This window comes from Thamnophis sirtalis, unplaced genomic scaffold (genome assembly GCF_051295495.1).
Source record: "Thamnophis sirtalis isolate CommonGarterSnake01/CBP01778 unplaced genomic scaffold, rThaSir2_p1.2 scaffold_6, whole genome shotgun sequence".
Lineage (NCBI taxonomy): Eukaryota > Metazoa > Chordata > Lepidosauria > Squamata > Natricidae > Thamnophis > Thamnophis sirtalis.
In genome coordinates, this window is record NW_028261386.1 from 42,892,809 (window position 1) to 42,908,718 (window position 15,910).

Consider the following 15,910-nt stretch of genomic DNA (forward strand, 5'->3'; position numbering starts at 1 on the left):
AGAAAATCTATTTGTGGTAATTTCACTTCTTGTTGCATGGGGCTGATATGCTATATATTATCTCCCCCCCCCACCTTTGCCTAAATCAGAATGACATTAGTGGGATTTTTTTCCTCCTTATCCTCTAATTGGCTTGACATATTAATAGCAAATATAATTGTACTGGATCTCTCCTTCCAATTTGAATCCTTTTACAAATGATTATGTAAAAAAAAAAAAATAACAAGCATGCATCATAACTTCATTTTCTAAATCTACACCAGGGGTGGGTTTCTCGCCCCGTTCCAACCGGTTTGGTTGGAACGAGGCCGGCGGCATCCTCGCGCATGCACACGGTGCGCGCGTGCATGCATGTGGCGCACGCATGCGTACTAGCGTCTGTGCGATGCTCCAGCTGCTCCTGGAGGATCGCGCAGGCGCTGTATGCGTCCTGCGCATGCGTGGAAGCGCAGAATTCATCAAAATGCAAGATACAAGTAGATGTACAAATAAATATCCTTACACATATGAAAACATTATATTAAAGACATTATATTTGCATGCATCAGAAATAGACTTTATCTGAACCCAGTTCATATAAGAAAACTAAAGATGAATCAGAGACATGGCCTCAACAGTGTGCTTATTTTAGTCCGACAGATGACTTAGAATGAGTTACAGCTGTTCAATTCACTATCAGGGAGTGTTGTTAGGAAGTACCAGGACTATAAGGAAATATTAAATGAAAGCTATCCCTGATCCAAGTTTCTTATCAGTTGCATCCACCCTGTTTTTCTGTACAAGATATGAAGTGGCTATGCTTTCTTTTAAGATTTATGATTTCTTTTTTAAGCTACTATACTATTGCCAATTTCAGTTTCCTCTACACTTTCTTATATCAAACAGAGTTTCATTTCAATATGCGGACGATACGCAATTGTATCTGTCCGCCCCGTGCCAACTCAATGAAGCGGTGGACGTGATGAACCAGGGTCTAGAGGCCGTTAAGAACTGGATGAGCGCTAGCAAACTGGTACTCAACCCTGACAAGACCGAGTGGCTGTTGTGTTTCCCTCCCAACAATTTGGCTAATGTTCCATCTATCAGGCTGGGGGGTCAAATTTTATACCCCTCAGATAGGGTTCGTAACTTAGGAGTCCTCCTGGATCCACAGCTGACTCTCGATCATCATCTGTCGGCTGTGACCAGGGGGGCATTTGCCCAGGTTCGCCTGGTCCGTCAGTTACGACCCTACCTGAATCGGGAGGCTCTCACAACAGTCACTCGAGCCCTTGTGATCTCTAGGCTGGAATACTGCAATGTGCTCTACATGGAGCTGCCCTTGAAGTGCATCCGGCAACTGCAGTTAGTTCAGAATGCAGCCGCGTGAGTGATAGTGGGCGCACCACGGTTCGCCCACATAACACCCATACTCCGCGAGCTGCACTGGCTACCTGTTGATCTCCGGGTGCGCTTCAGGGTGCTGTTGACCACCTTTAAAGCCCTTCATGGTAGTGGATCTGAGTACTTGAGAGACCGCCTTCTGCCGATTACCTCCCTCCGACCGATAAGATCGCACAGGCTGGGCCTCCTCCGAATTCCATCCGCCAGTCAATGTCGACTGGCGACTACACAGAGAGCCTTTTCTGTTGCAGCTCCGACCCTGTGGAACGATCTCCCCGTCGAGATACGCACCCTCACCACCGTCCAGGCCTTCCACGTAGCCCTCAAGACCTGGCTCTCCCAACAGGCCTGGGGATAAGTCTCTAATTTGCCCCACCCGAGTGTTGAATGTTGAATGCAAGTTGTGTTTTTATTACTTTATTTTGTTTGTATATTGTTTATTTCGAATTGCACCCCCTCCCTGGTGATTGTAAGCCGCCCTGAGTCCCCTCAGGGAAAAGGGCGGCCTATAAATCCTAATAAAATGCTAAAAAAAAAAAAAATTTCAAATTGCTGTTCTAACAATCTACTTTTTCCTTGTTTGCTTCCTTGATAATTCAAATGCCTAATACAGTTAATATAAATATTATTTACAAATTGTCATTGAGTGCAGTACAATCCAGCCACCCTGATCTATCTTTAATAAGAAGTTGAAAATAGCTCTTTCAAGAACATTTCAGTAATCTCTTTGGACCTGTCAATCAACTTTATCCTCCTCTCTTATCTTGCCTATTATCCACTCGCATTTTAGGCACAAAGTATATTAATTTCTCTTTGTTGATCATTACCTCAATGGAACCATCATATTCTATTTTGTCCAGGACTGGTTTATAGGTTCTTCTTGCCACTCATAATGCTCTTAATAATCAGCTCCAAATCTGTAATTTCAAGATATATCTCTCAATTTTCTTGGTCTTTCTCAATTCCAAGTTTTACCACTTGAAAGTCCATTGAATTAACTGTTTTACATCTATTATCAGTAGCTCAAATTTTGCAGGCTAATATAGAGGCAAACTGCTGCCCATTTACCTGGAAATAAATTTCATTAAACTTTTATTTTACTAGAATATATTTATGGATTTCCCTTTAATGTCTCAAGTTCAAAAGGCAAAATATAAGGCACCGTTATTTCTTGACAATTACATCTGAATCTTTCCAAAATGGATGCCCTCCATCTAAATTTCCCATAATTTTCAGCCACTTTGACCGATAGCAAGGCTATGACTACATGGATTGGAAATAATAATTTATTCCAGCAGTTGCCAAAAATCTACACAGATGTGTCACCAAGTGTTGAGCCAAACCAAGTTTTTACTTTTACCTAAATCTGTACTTTGGGGGAGGGGGGAGCAAATCAAACTATGTCTCAAAAGTACTGTTTTGACACCTAGTTACTTTAATATTAAGGCTACCCACAAACTGATAACTAAGGTAAAATAAAAACCAAACTACACTGCAATCTTGACACACCTTTCTTCCTTTGTCAATCTGATGCTTTTCAAAAGAGCATGTAAGACTGCACTAGATAGCATTATAAAATAACGTTTAGAATATGTTTAAATTGGAGGATGGAAGAAAACGCACCCACCCCTGTACTTTCATTTCCAAGGAGAATGGTTAGACTGTGGGTGCCAACCTTTTTTGCTTCTGCACATGAGCGACAAGCTAAATATTTTGCCCTTTTTTTGTTTGAGCAATTCTTAGTTTTATCCTGCTACAAGTCTAATTCTCAGCTTCTGGTGACCTCAGGGATATGTCCTTGTGATTTTCTTGGGAACGGTATTAAAGTGGTTTGCTACTGCTTTCTTCTAGGTTGCGTCTCTAACATATCTTTGGGATTTCCTCTCTCGGCATAGCACTGACCCCGCACCGCATCTCGGCCAAGGTCAGCTACGTGCTGCCACCTAGCTTGACCAAACTATAGGGAACCAGTGCAACCTCTTCCACTTGCGTATCACTTCAACTACAGTAACTACCTCTCCGGACTGGTGGTACAGATCACGAACTACGCAGGCACAATACTTTTTTTTAATTATTATTTTTCAGGCTGTCTAAAGTATTGCCCGATGAAAATGTCATTTTTCTCTGGCCCTGCTAACTTCAACATGATCCATATCCTTACGCTATATGCGATTCCTTTCATAACCTTTGCTAATGTCTTTAGTTTCATTTCGCTTTATTTTCTTCCCCCCCCCCCCGCGAGGTAAGACTTTTCAGGCACTGCTTCGGTCCTTCCTTTGCTACAGAGGTCCCAGAAAGAGCCAGTCGCACGAAAGGTCCTTTTGACGTAGGCGTCGCAACCGGGTGCCTTCTTTCTTGCAAAGCTGGCGAACCGGGAGCGCGCATGTAGCTTGGGGGAGTCATTCCGAGGTCCCGTCATGTATTATAAATTCGGCGGCTTCACGCAGAGGCTGGTTGGGGCCGGGGCTCCTGCTGCCTACTCCCCCCAGGTAACGAGAATCCTGTTGCCAGGGGACCGGCGAGTTGACCTTGACGGTTTTTATTTCCCTACATGTGCCTACGAGGCACATTTCTCTTTAGGCGCCGGAGAACGCGAAAGGGTGGGTGGGGGAGGGGGGATGCCTTACGAAAGGATGCCGAGGGGGGAGCTGCAGGGTCACGTGGGTTCCCGTCCATGGGTAACAGTGGAGAGGTGGCAGTTGCTGCTGCTGCGGAACTTTTCCCTATCGATTGGCTGAAAGGAGAAACGGAATTGCCCTTTCGACGGATGTTCCCTTGGTACGAGGAGCAACTGACGGTCAGGGGCACGTGGCCGTATCCTTGTGCTGTTGGAAAGGGGCGCCTCAAACTTTCACCCATTATGATTTCGTCTGTACAAGTGACGTAGAGGCCATATATATAGTTAGTTAATTCAGGTGTTGTTGTTTTTTAAAACTTTCAAAGCAATTCCAAAGTGGACAACTGTAGGAAAAAAGACATTTCTTCTGATTATCCTGTTTTAAACTTTTCTCCCAGGTTTTTGCAAGGCTCTAATATTTGCGGTGGCTCAGTGGCTAAGACGCTGAGCTTGTCGATCAGAAAGGTTGGTAGTTCGGTGGTTCAAATTCCTAGCCCTGCGTAATGGAGTGAGCTCCCGTTACTTGTCCTAGCTTCTGCCAACCTAGCAGTTCGAAAGCATGTAAAAATGCAAGTAGAAAAATAGGGACCATCTTTGGTGGGAAGGTAACAGCGATCCGTGCACCTTTGGCATTTAGTCATGCCGACCACATGACCAAGGAGATGTGTTTGGACAGCGCTTGCTCTTCCGCAGAGATGAGCATCACATCCTAGAGTCAGGAACAACTAGCAATATGTGCGAGAAGAACCTTTACCTTTTAATATTCAAATAGTGTATGTTTAATTTAATAGTTACTGATTTTTAATATTGTATGAATTTAGGAAGGAATAATCTTCAAGGCATTGGTTTCTTCCAAATCTTTCCAAATCCAGAAAGGATTTTCTGATGTGCAAGAAAGAAAAAAAAGGATGCATTTTTTTTTTGTTTTAATTAAAAAGAATTCCATGTCAAGGGAGAAAATGAAAATATGTAGAAGAAAAGAGGCAAATTCAATTCAATCAATATGTTAAAAATTGGAAAGAACATTTGTAAATACAACTAAGATCTATAGTATAGTAGGGTTATCTGAACATACTCTTTTAAAGGAAAAACCTACACACATAGGAGTTGCTTAATGTACTAAGTTGAGAAATTGATTTATTTACAGTTCAGGTATCACAAATGGACATAAACCCTGCTAATAACATATAAATATGATAACGTCCAAGGACAAAGTCTTTAAGACTGCTGACCTTTATAGTAAAGGTCATAGGAAGTGATACAAGCATGTTGTTATATAGTAATTATTTTTGCTTTGGATCAGGATTGCTGGAACAAATTTTATTTAGTTTTTCTGGTTAACTGATTACTACTTTAAATAGAGTTTATGTCTAGATTCCACGTCAATTTATGTATTAGTACATACTTATATTTAGTTTTCTATTCAGTACCACAGCCTAAAAAAGGGTTTCATATAAACAAATTATGAGCTAGCAAAAGCATGCAAAATCTTTTGCCTGCCATTTAACTTGGCTTTCATGCTGACTGCAGAGAAGGGCAGGGGGAGATTGTTGATGAACTGTTTGTTTCCACTAATTACAAATATTTTTTTTAAAAAAAATATTTATTAAAATATTAGGATTTTGCATTTACATGTTGACTTTAAAAGAACTAAGACTCATTAAGAAAAACATCTATATTCTGTATAAATTCTGGTCTTATGAACTACATAAATTCTAGTTTTGCAAAGATATTATTAGAGACACTTAGATGCAAAATTCTATAGTACCCAAAAGAGCAAGATGTATTAGCGGCTCTGATTAGCAGTTATATTGTATATCTAGCTGGTTGGTTAACATGGTTTTCAGAGTGGATTTTATCTTACAGATTAGTTGAATTTATAGAAGAATTTATAGCAGGACTTCCAGATAATTGGCATAAATATTTGTTGGTAAGCAGAACTAATCTATAAGAGATCAGGCAATAAGTCATGCATTGAATAGCTGGGATAAATACAGTTAGTTTACATTTGGACTCTTGATAACTGACTCACATTTATGATGATTACAGTGTCCCAGAGTCATGTAATCCCTGTTGCAATCTTCTGACAAGCAAAGTCAATGGGAAAACCAGATTCACTTAATCCTATTACTAATTTAAGAACTGCAGTGATTTATCTAATGAATGTGGCGAGAAAAGTTGTAAAATGGGGCAAAACTCACTTAATAAATTTCTAATGTTGGGCTCAATTGCTGTCATAGGTTGAGGACTACAGAAAAGAATCAGTCCAATTCTCTTCCCTAATGTATTTGTTTAGTGGAGAACTAAACAAATTTGTTCAGATTGCAAAATTCAATAAGAAGACAAAAATAGAATCTTTTAACAAACACCTAACAATGGTCCAGGTTATTCGATTAATCTCAATATTTTATAATTTGTAGCAAAATGCTAAAAACATTTGAAATATTTATTGGGCCTTAATTATAAACTACTAGTGAAGTAAGACTCAACATTGGAACAGGTCAGAGATTGTATGATTACACTGATGTAGTATTTGAATACAGTAGTAGAAATGGCAACCATCAAAATTTCAGTGGAAGAACTTTAAATTTACTGCAAATATATTTATAAAATATCAGTATGTTTTATTGATGTACTACCTTTGATTGCAAAAATTAACAATTTTCAAAAAAATTGCTGTAAATGTAATGTACAAATTGGATCGTTTTTTTGTATTTGCTGGCTATATGATTCCTACTAGAAGGAAACAAATCTAAAAATTTAAATAAAAAAAATCTGATTTCAATCTATGATATTCTTATAAATATCAAAATATATGTTCCCTCAAATTATTTTGAATTAGCTTCACATGTGATAACTTTTGCAAGATATTATATACTTCTTACTGGAAAGGTTGTCTCATCCTTTCAATGGAAGAATAGCTTATCACGTGTTGGGAGTATACTTTGATATTTAGAATAATTTTGTACCTTAGATCTGATACATATTCTTAGATCTAATACATGAAATGGTACCACACATAAAGTGTAGATTTATCCATATAATTTATATTTAGGGATTATGAGAGATTCTTAGTAATGTGGATTGAATTTATTATAGCTAATTCAGATAATTCCATTTAGTGAATTGTATTGACTCTGATTCTTTATATTGACTTTTAGCTCACATTTAATACTGACTTTTAGTTTTTAAATGTAACATATAGATAGTCCTTATTTGTAAGTACATTTGGGACCAGCAGCTAGGTTTTTAAGCGAAGTGATCAGTAAACAAAACTATGATTATATTTATTATCTTAATTCAGCTTTATTTACAGACTAGCAGTGATCATGAATACAAGAATTGATCATAAAATTACTTTTCATCATCATAGTAACCAGGGTGGATTTGATTTAAATCAAGTCAATTTAAATCACTAGTAAAAAGGCTTGATTTATATCAACTCAATTTAAATCATAATTTTTAAAGAACAATTGTCATCTCTGTCCCGCAGCAGCTCTTCCTCTGACCCACTATTGACTCACCGACAGTCCCAATATTGTAGAATATACAGCCTTATGCTACATAACTAAGCTCCATTTCATGCTGAATAAATTAAATTATTAATGTATCTTAAATAGAAAACTATCTTTAGATATATTTTATTCCAAAAGCATTTTACTAAAATAAATTTGATAAAAATAAAAAAATAGATTTAAATAAACAAAATCAGATTTTTTTTTAAAAAAAGCATCCATTCTTATCCAGCCTGATTGTAACTGTAAATGGTTCCTAAATAAGGATTACTTGTATATAATATATTTGACTATTTTTATGTGTGCATGCCTTGAAGTTAGTTTTGATTCCTAGTGATTATCTTGGCAAATCCCTGCAGCTTTCTTAGCAACATTTTTGGAAGAATGTTCTTCCTAAGGCTCAAAGAGAGTGATTGGCACAAAGTCACTCAGTTAGTTTAATGCTTAAGGTGAGTCTAGAATTCAGTCTCTCAGATTTTAGCTTGGTGTCTTTATCCCATGCACCAAACTGGTTTTCATATAATTATTTGCAATGAATGATATATTAGAAAGCTATAACTTCCATGACTTTTTTAAAGTCCTAGTTTATTCATCTGCATTATATTCTTTTACTCTTTTTTCATGTTGTTTGTATGTGTATGTTTGTCACCCAGCTTCTTCCCTAACCATGATCTGTGACAGCCATGGGACTCTCACAAATGATCAGTACACATTATACTGTCCTCCTAATGATAAAAAGTAAAAATGGAAAAAATAATTTGCATAGTACATCTCTGTAATGCATCCTTTTAGCCATGTAGCTTAAAAACAAATAAATGGTTTTAGTCCTTCATTAGAAAGATAAATGAATCTTGCAAGAGATAAAATATAACTTATTTTTAAAATAATTCAAAATATAAGGTATGATATATAAAGCATTGGCTGATAGCTATGTATGCATGGTCCCTTGTTTTATATTTTAAATATTTTAAAATCTGATTTACACAAACTCATATCAAATGGTAATGGGTGCATACCGATCTGAATTTTATTTTATGTAAGCAAATTAACAAATCAGGTTGTCTTCCATCTAAGTATAGTTTCCTATTCCATATAAACTGGACAACTTCAGGATAAAACAGGACATTGAAGTATAGTCTAAAACTGACTTTATAACCTGGCTTGTTCTGAATATGCTTTGCGTGGCATGGGAATATGTTAACTGTCACTGTTTATTTCATAGTTCATGTTTCTCTTATTTTCACCATGAAGAGAACAGTAAAGAGGACACATGCTCCTCTACTACTCTTGTGTATGTTTTTCAAATTACTTTGTTACTTGAAGGTTTAAAATTAATGATTGAATTGAGAGATACATGTCCATGAACAGTATATAAATTCTGTGCAGCAAAGTAAAATACTCAAAAAGGTAACATCAATAAGCTCTGTAAATAGCTACTGCTTTCAAGCCCAATAAATATCTTGAGCATCTAATCTTATGATGGAGCTATAAAATTCTAAACAGTAATCACCATGTTGAATAATCATAAAAATAATATTAATGAAGATAAATATTTTTAAATGTTCCTTCCTTTAGCAGCTAGTTCTTTAAAAATGGGATTAACTGTCTCAGTTCACAGCAACTTTATAATCATGAGAAAGAGACCAAGATTATATACAACAGTTTGTAAATATTAAGGAAATATCAGGGATCCTAATATAAATCAAGGTTCAGAAAAAAAAACACTTTGAACTGAGTAAGTTTACAGACACAGATCTCTTGTTAATTTTTATCTAGCTGGGATCCTACTGCATGTCTTGATAAATATAATTACACTAAATGCACCATTTGTTTTTTTAAAAGTGTTTTGATTGGCAGACAGTTTGATGGATGAGCTAACAAAAAGCAATTAGTAGGCATTAATTTCAAGTATACACTTATTAACCTTGTTAAAATGCAAATGTAATTCTCAGCACATTGTGTTCACACTTGCTGTCTAGAATAATAAACTAGAGAATCTGTATAAAGGTGATTGTAGTTGTGCTCCATAATGTGTTTACTTCAGTGTAGCCTTATTAAATTCAGTTGTGAATTACAAATTGCCATGGGGGGAGTAAAGCTTTTCAGAATCATTTATATTCTGAGTCTTCGCTGGCATATTTGAATGCATAAAGATACATTGCATTCTGGAGAGAATGTGTTCAACCCGTAATTAGTGTTTGTTCAGGAATGTTCATAAATGTGATCAAAATTCCTCAGGAATGAAGGTAAGTGGATTGCTGATTTAGAATCAAAGTTGCTATCTCTTTTTTCTCCCATCTGAAGTCAACTTCCATGCTTATTTTAAGACTTCTACCATTCATAGATATCCTGAGATAACTGAGCAAAATGCGTTTATTACCGCATTGAATACTCTGGAAAGGACAGGAAGGGGCAAGTGAACAACCCACAATTAAGCATTCCTCAGCTTTTCAGTTTATCCCACTAAGCAATAGTACCATGTCTTGTTATTTCTTTTCCACTATTCAAATTTATTCTTATGCCAGAAATCCTGAAAGTACTGTATGGACTCAAGGAATGAATGGCTGGTTTTTTTTTGTTTCACAACAACTGATGGGTATACAAAATACTGTAATAGTCAGGGATATTTGCAAGACGGATAGATGACTCAAGGTGATGGCCACAGTTATGCATGCAGAAGGGTAGGGTTTCAGTCATATTATTGTAACTACTACTTTGATTTTAATTGGGGAAAAAAGTCTCTTCATGTTAACAAAATCTTTGGGCTGCCTAACTAATTGCGTTCTAAATATGTATTTTGTCAATGTTTTTGGAGTATTCCAACTTTTGTATCCTACTCTTGTTCACCAGACTCATGTAGCTCACAAAATATAGGAAAATCCACAATCTAGAGATTTTTCTTCCATGTCAAATCAGATGTGCTTTTGTTTATATTCTTGTTGATTGCTAATCGATAATTTCAATTGCATAAATTGTTTATTTAGGGATTCAAGCCAGTATCTGTGGAGTCTCCAGCTGTGATATTTGATACCCCAATTAAAGTTGCCCCAGACTCACAAAACAAGGTTGGGGGTTTGGTTAAGAACAAAGTATCGCAACTGCAGAAATTATTTCAGGTGAGAATTATTTTTTAAAAAAACATCTGTAAACATTCTATTAATGTACTTGATACATTTCAGCTCTGCCTGTCATATTTAGAAGTTAGCATTTCTGTTTTTGCAGTATATTCAAGTCTGTAGGTTTAATGAAAAACACAGAACATGCATAGTTCAAAAAATGGTCATAGATACTCATACTAACTAATCCATGAAAATATATTACATATTTTTAAATGACATAGATTTCTCAGGATTCTGAAATGTAAATAAAATGTATGACATTCTTAATAGATAACTAGAACATTTTATTTGAAGATGAGCTAATTGTTATTTTCCAATTTAATTTTTTCCCAGGTTTTGCATAAATATTAATTTTTCCACTGTATTAACTTATATGTATATCTTTTGTTAATAGAGGCCTGATGATATTCCAGTACATTTGAAACGAAGTGTTTCCGATCGACTTCTTTACCGGACCACTATGGCATTAACAATAGGAGGGGCCATCTACTGTCTAATAGCTCTCTATATGGCCACCAGTCCCAAAAGAGAGAAATGAATAATGTATTTCCAGAAAGATCGTCATCTAATTTTGCTCTGAAAAGGAAGACTTGCACTTAACCTTCTGCTATTATAATGAAGTCATATGATAATATATTGCATATTCTTGGGTTTCATGATGAGTTAAAGACAAACATAGAGTAATGTAAGGAATTTAAAGTAAAATCACTACTATGGTGGAGAAAATTATTATCACCTATGTAGTTTTGCAGATTCCTCTACCCAATTGTTAGTAAAATAAAACTCATGTAGAATGGTTAGCCTGAAGAACTTCCTAATAATAAAGTGTGATAAGTGGATAGTTGATGCGGTGAGAGAGCGAGATAAGAATCTGACACTGAAGATGTTATCATCTGAAATTTTGGATGTAATTTTTGTGGAATCATATTGATAAAGAACTATTTTATTCTAACCTACCATAACCTGCTGTTCAGAATAATTGTACACTTCATTAATTCTGCTGTGTTGCATTTAAGGTTCTGTGTAGCACATTAATTCCACAATTACTATTACTTTGGAAATATTTTTGTTTCAATTTTGGAATAAGTACAGAAAAATAAATAATTTATTCCTGCAAATTTGTCTAGCCTTTTCTTAAATGATATAATAATTTCTAAAATGTTGGCTTACTTTCCATTTTTGTCACTAGATTGCTGATTGATTAATTTTTTGTACTGTATTAAAATTGCACAATTCTACAGTTATACAAAAGTAGGTACAATTTAATTATTATTAACATAAAATAGATTAATGTTTCCCGAAAATTAAAATTGAAAGCATCACTGTATTTAAGTTCTGTTCGCTTTGTTAAACCAGCCTCACTGAGCTAGGTTATAGCATTGGTCTAATTTAGAAAAATACATTTGAAATAATTTTGCAGTGACAGATAATAAAAATATGGCAGTAACTAGCAAAACATCAAATTAATATGAACTACATAGTGATTTAGGGCAAGGGCAAAGCCCCTGTATGTGCAAACACACTTAAGCAGGATTGGACATGGTTAATACTTGAATTCTAAGAACTTTTTGAGAAATAACATTACCAAGATTGATATCCCACATCTTCTACCCATGTACTTAATTTTGCTTCTTTTGTTTGTCTCAAATTTTCTGTTATTTGCACTTATCAAGCAGAATACTTTTGAATATTCTTTATAAGCTATTGCAGTTTCTCCCAAATTTCTGATAACTGAAAATTTGATAAGCATTCACTCTTCATCCATATTTTTAATAAAATAATTGTAGCGCATGGGACCCAGGGCTGGTCCTTCTGGCACTCAATTCAATAGTCTCTAAGATATAGAACCATTGATGAGCACTCTTGAATATGCTTTTGAATGAATTATAATATATTCAGTTGTCATATACCTATACTTAATAATGCTAATCAACATATCATGGAGTACTAAGTCAGCTTTACTGAAGATAATATACTGTGTTACATCATCATTCCCAAATCTTTTAAGGAAAATGGGTTTGTGCATTCAAGTCATTTTATGCAATTTCTTGGCAAGATTTTTCAAAAGTGGATTTCCCTTGCTGCCTTCCTAGGGCTGGAGGGGAATGACTGGTCCAAAGTCATCCAGCTGGCACCTTCAAGATTTCTCAAAAGATAATAAATGTGATTGAATAGATGTTTAAAACAATTCCTGTATTATCAAAAGTGCAAATGAAATTAGTTTTTAAATATTATGCACATAAGCCTGGAACTATGAGACATCTTGATCACCTTTCCCAAATTGATTATTTTAAATTGGCCTACAATTGATGGATCTGATTTTGTCCCCAAAGAAAAATGCAAATATTTCATAATTAGCCACCAAATGAGCTCCTAGTGAATATCCCACATAATAGGGAAAAACAGAGCTGTTCTGTATGGATACAGTGAATAAATGTCTCCAATCAAATTCAGATATAATCTAGATTCATCTAGCAATTTAGTCAGATAATTTTAGTCTTCCACCCCAGTAGAAAGACAGGTAGTAACTACTTGACAATAATGTTCCTTAGGACTTCTCAACGTCTAATTGGACTCAGTTAACTTCTCAATATCTTTCCTTCCTTCCTTCCTTCATTCATTCCTAAAACCAAAGAATGGGGAATCTGTCTTTTCAGTTATAAATATTGCAGTACATATTAATGGTGCAGTATAAATAAATAATGTGGCTATTCTTCACAGAATACAGTAAAACTGATACATTTCCCCAAAAGATATGTGGACTAGGCTGCCTTTAAGGCAGCTGTGCTGTCACAAGGGCTTAATGAATGGACTTGGCTGTAGTCAGAGGTGGTATAGAGATGGTAATCAACTGGTCAAGCCTGGAGTATAGGTGTTTTGTTGCTAGAGCCCTGAATGGGAGCACCTGCCCACCTCAGTTACTGTGGGTGATGTTGTTGACAAAAAAAAATGGAGAGAGAGGAAGGGAGAGAGAGATCTATACCAATTCGAGTGAATGAAGTGGTGGAAAATAAAGAGTGAGAATTAAATGGATGGAATGGTTGTCAATTCCAGATCAGGAAGGGAGAAGAAAGGTCCATGGCTTTCCTGGAAGAAGGAAGTGAAGACCTAGAGGTATGAGATACCCACTGAAGATCCAAGTTGGGATGGAGGGACTCGTATTTAAGAAGGAACGAAACATTGTGAGTGGTGAAGCCTTAATCTCTGGGGAAGAACTAAGCATGAAGACCCTGAGACAGTGGATTCAGTGGAGAAGGAGTAGATAAATTTAAATCTAAAGATAAATTTAAATCTAAATCAGTACTGGAGAAGATGAAGCCTTGATGAGTATAGTAAAGTTCAAGCCCATTCCTTTATTTGTACTCTTGTTAAGCCCAGGAGTGTGAGAGGAAGTTAGAGTGAAAGGGGGAGGAAAGTAGAGGATTTAGGAGGAAACTTAATACCAGGTAAACACAGGGACACTTGAGTGATCCCCAGGGGAGTGACCCCCTGTATGACAGATACAGGATGTTACGTTCATATATTAGCATGTTTTCATGATGCAAGTACCTAATTATGGTATTGATTATGTATCATCATTTTGATGATCATCATGATTTCTTATAGATGTTGCTGGCCTCCCCAATACCAAACCAGTACCTTACTGTTAATAGGCATAGTACAAAAGGATATCTGCTCCCTGCTGAGATTGCATATCAATTCATATAATCCTCAGTAATCCACTATTAGCAAAAGCTGCACAAAGATAAACAAGGAACACATTTCTCATCATTTCCATGTAGCATTCACAAATTTTGTTTTTCTGAAACTTTCATAAAATCATTAAAATTATGAATCAACAGTGAATGCCATATGGCCTTGGTTGGTATCAAAAAGCTCAGAATGGCTTGATGTGGTTAGGCTTTGAATGGGAAACCATCAGAAAATCTCAGGTGTCAAGCTTAAGAGGGAACTTTTAAACAAAAACATATCTCAGAAGAAAATGGCAAATTTTATTGCTAATAACATAATATAAATATGTCCATGAAATCAAAAGGAATTCAGCTTAACCTTTGGTAGTGCTCCATTTATTAAAACCAGAGTTCATTAGGTATTAATATTCTGTATTTAGTGACTTAATGCACAGATCAGCACAACATAATGCAGAAATGCATTATTAAGCCATTCAGGAAATAGTCTGAATTCTTCAAAACACAAAAACAACAAGATCTAACAGATTTTTAGCATTGTTCCATGAGAAGCACTGAAATGGGGCAGTTTGTACACAAATATTAAATTCTGAAATATTTCCTAACATGCAATGTGGCTGAAATAGCATTACTAAATGGGAAAATATATTATTTCATATCCTTCAATATGCTACTTTATTTTACTTGGTTTTTTTAATAGATTTTTTTAAATCCCACATTTACTATTTTAATAAATAACTTCAAGATGGTAAACATACCCAATACGCCTTCCTCTTCTATTTTCCCCACAACAGTTCTCTGAGGTGTGTTGGGTTAAGAAAGAGTGACTGGCCCAAAGTCACCCATCCAGCTTTCATGCCTAAATTGGAACTAGAACTCACAATTACTAGCCTGGTGTCCTAACCACTAAACTAATGTATGTGTATATGTGCTACATTTGGGGAACCCATCTTTAATGACTCCTGAGAACATCATATAGTAGGTTATATTTCTAAATAAGTGAGGATGTGGTTACAACTTGACATATCTGTATTATCACTTTATCATCTTTCTAAATTACATTCTTAATTCACCTAGCCAGATACAATTGTCACCAGGAGAACGAAAAGCCATATGAAATAATATAAAGCAACCCAATCAAGGAGCCATATATGAATTGATGAACAGAAACTTTTTCTTGGATGTTATATCCTTCCTAATTTGTTTAGTAAATAGATTGGTGATGGTATCAGTAATATGCATGAACTTTAAATTTAGATTAAAAGGAGCCTATTTTTCTTGCAAAATGTAATTCATGTTTCCTTACATACTGTTCTGTACAGTTCCTTAAGCACAAGTCTTCTGGGATTCTCTAAATTTAACTCCCATCTCTTCTCTAGTCACCAGGCAGAGCATCTTCCCAATTAGCAACAATTCCCTTAAAAAAAAACTTGCTGCAAGCTTCATTATTCTAAATTTATCTCCGACTAGAACAAGCATTTACCCCACTTATAATTAGGCAAAGAAAATCCAAGCTACTCCTTTTGACCAAATTATTTCTCATTAAGTGGCTTTTGTAATGTGAGCATCCCAGTTTTGTTGGCAATC

General features: G+C 35.7%; 1 protein-coding gene and 1 long non-coding RNA gene across 3 annotated transcripts in view; one reads left to right on the forward strand and one right to left on the reverse strand.

Moving 5' to 3' along the window:
* LOC148044958 (uncharacterized) overlaps positions 1-3,386 on the reverse strand; it is a 43,274-nt gene extending 39,888 nt beyond the window's left edge. Inside the window, exons 1-2 of one of the 2 annotated variants that reach the window (XR_015696945.1) lie at positions 3,011-3,386; positions 2,211-2,300 (exon numbers count right to left, since the gene is read on the reverse strand). This is a non-coding gene — a long non-coding RNA (uncharacterized LOC148044958). Of the gene's footprint in view, positions 1-2,210; positions 2,301-3,006 lie in introns of both variants that reach the window. The other variant, XR_015696944.1, reaches the window with a different exon arrangement.
* A 315-nt stretch (positions 3,387-3,701) lies between these two features.
* Positions 3,702-11,752, forward strand: COX7A2L (cytochrome c oxidase subunit 7A2 like). The gene is made up of 3 exons (XM_014056335.2): positions 3,702-3,872; positions 10,500-10,631; positions 11,029-11,752. The coding sequence occupies exons 1-3, from the start codon at positions 3,801-3,803 to the stop codon at positions 11,170-11,172; spliced, it is 348 nt and encodes a 115-aa protein (XP_013911810.1). The 5' UTR covers positions 3,702-3,800; the 3' UTR covers positions 11,173-11,752.
* The last annotated feature ends 4,158 nt before the right edge of the window (positions 11,753-15,910 follow it).

Excerpts from the sequence above, each read along its gene's own strand:
- COX7A2L (XM_014056335.2), top strand. The coding sequence starts at position 3,801 with ATGTATTATAAATTCGGCGGCTTCACGCAGAGGCTGGTTGGGGCCGGG. Across the intron at positions 3,873-10,499 it reads CTGCTGCCTACTCCCCCCAG|GGATTCAAGCCAGTATCTGT; the intron begins GTAACGAGAATC and ends TTGTTTATTTAG. Across the intron at positions 10,632-11,028 it reads AACTGCAGAAATTATTTCAG|AGGCCTGATGATATTCCAGT; the intron begins GTGAGAATTATT and ends TTTTGTTAATAG.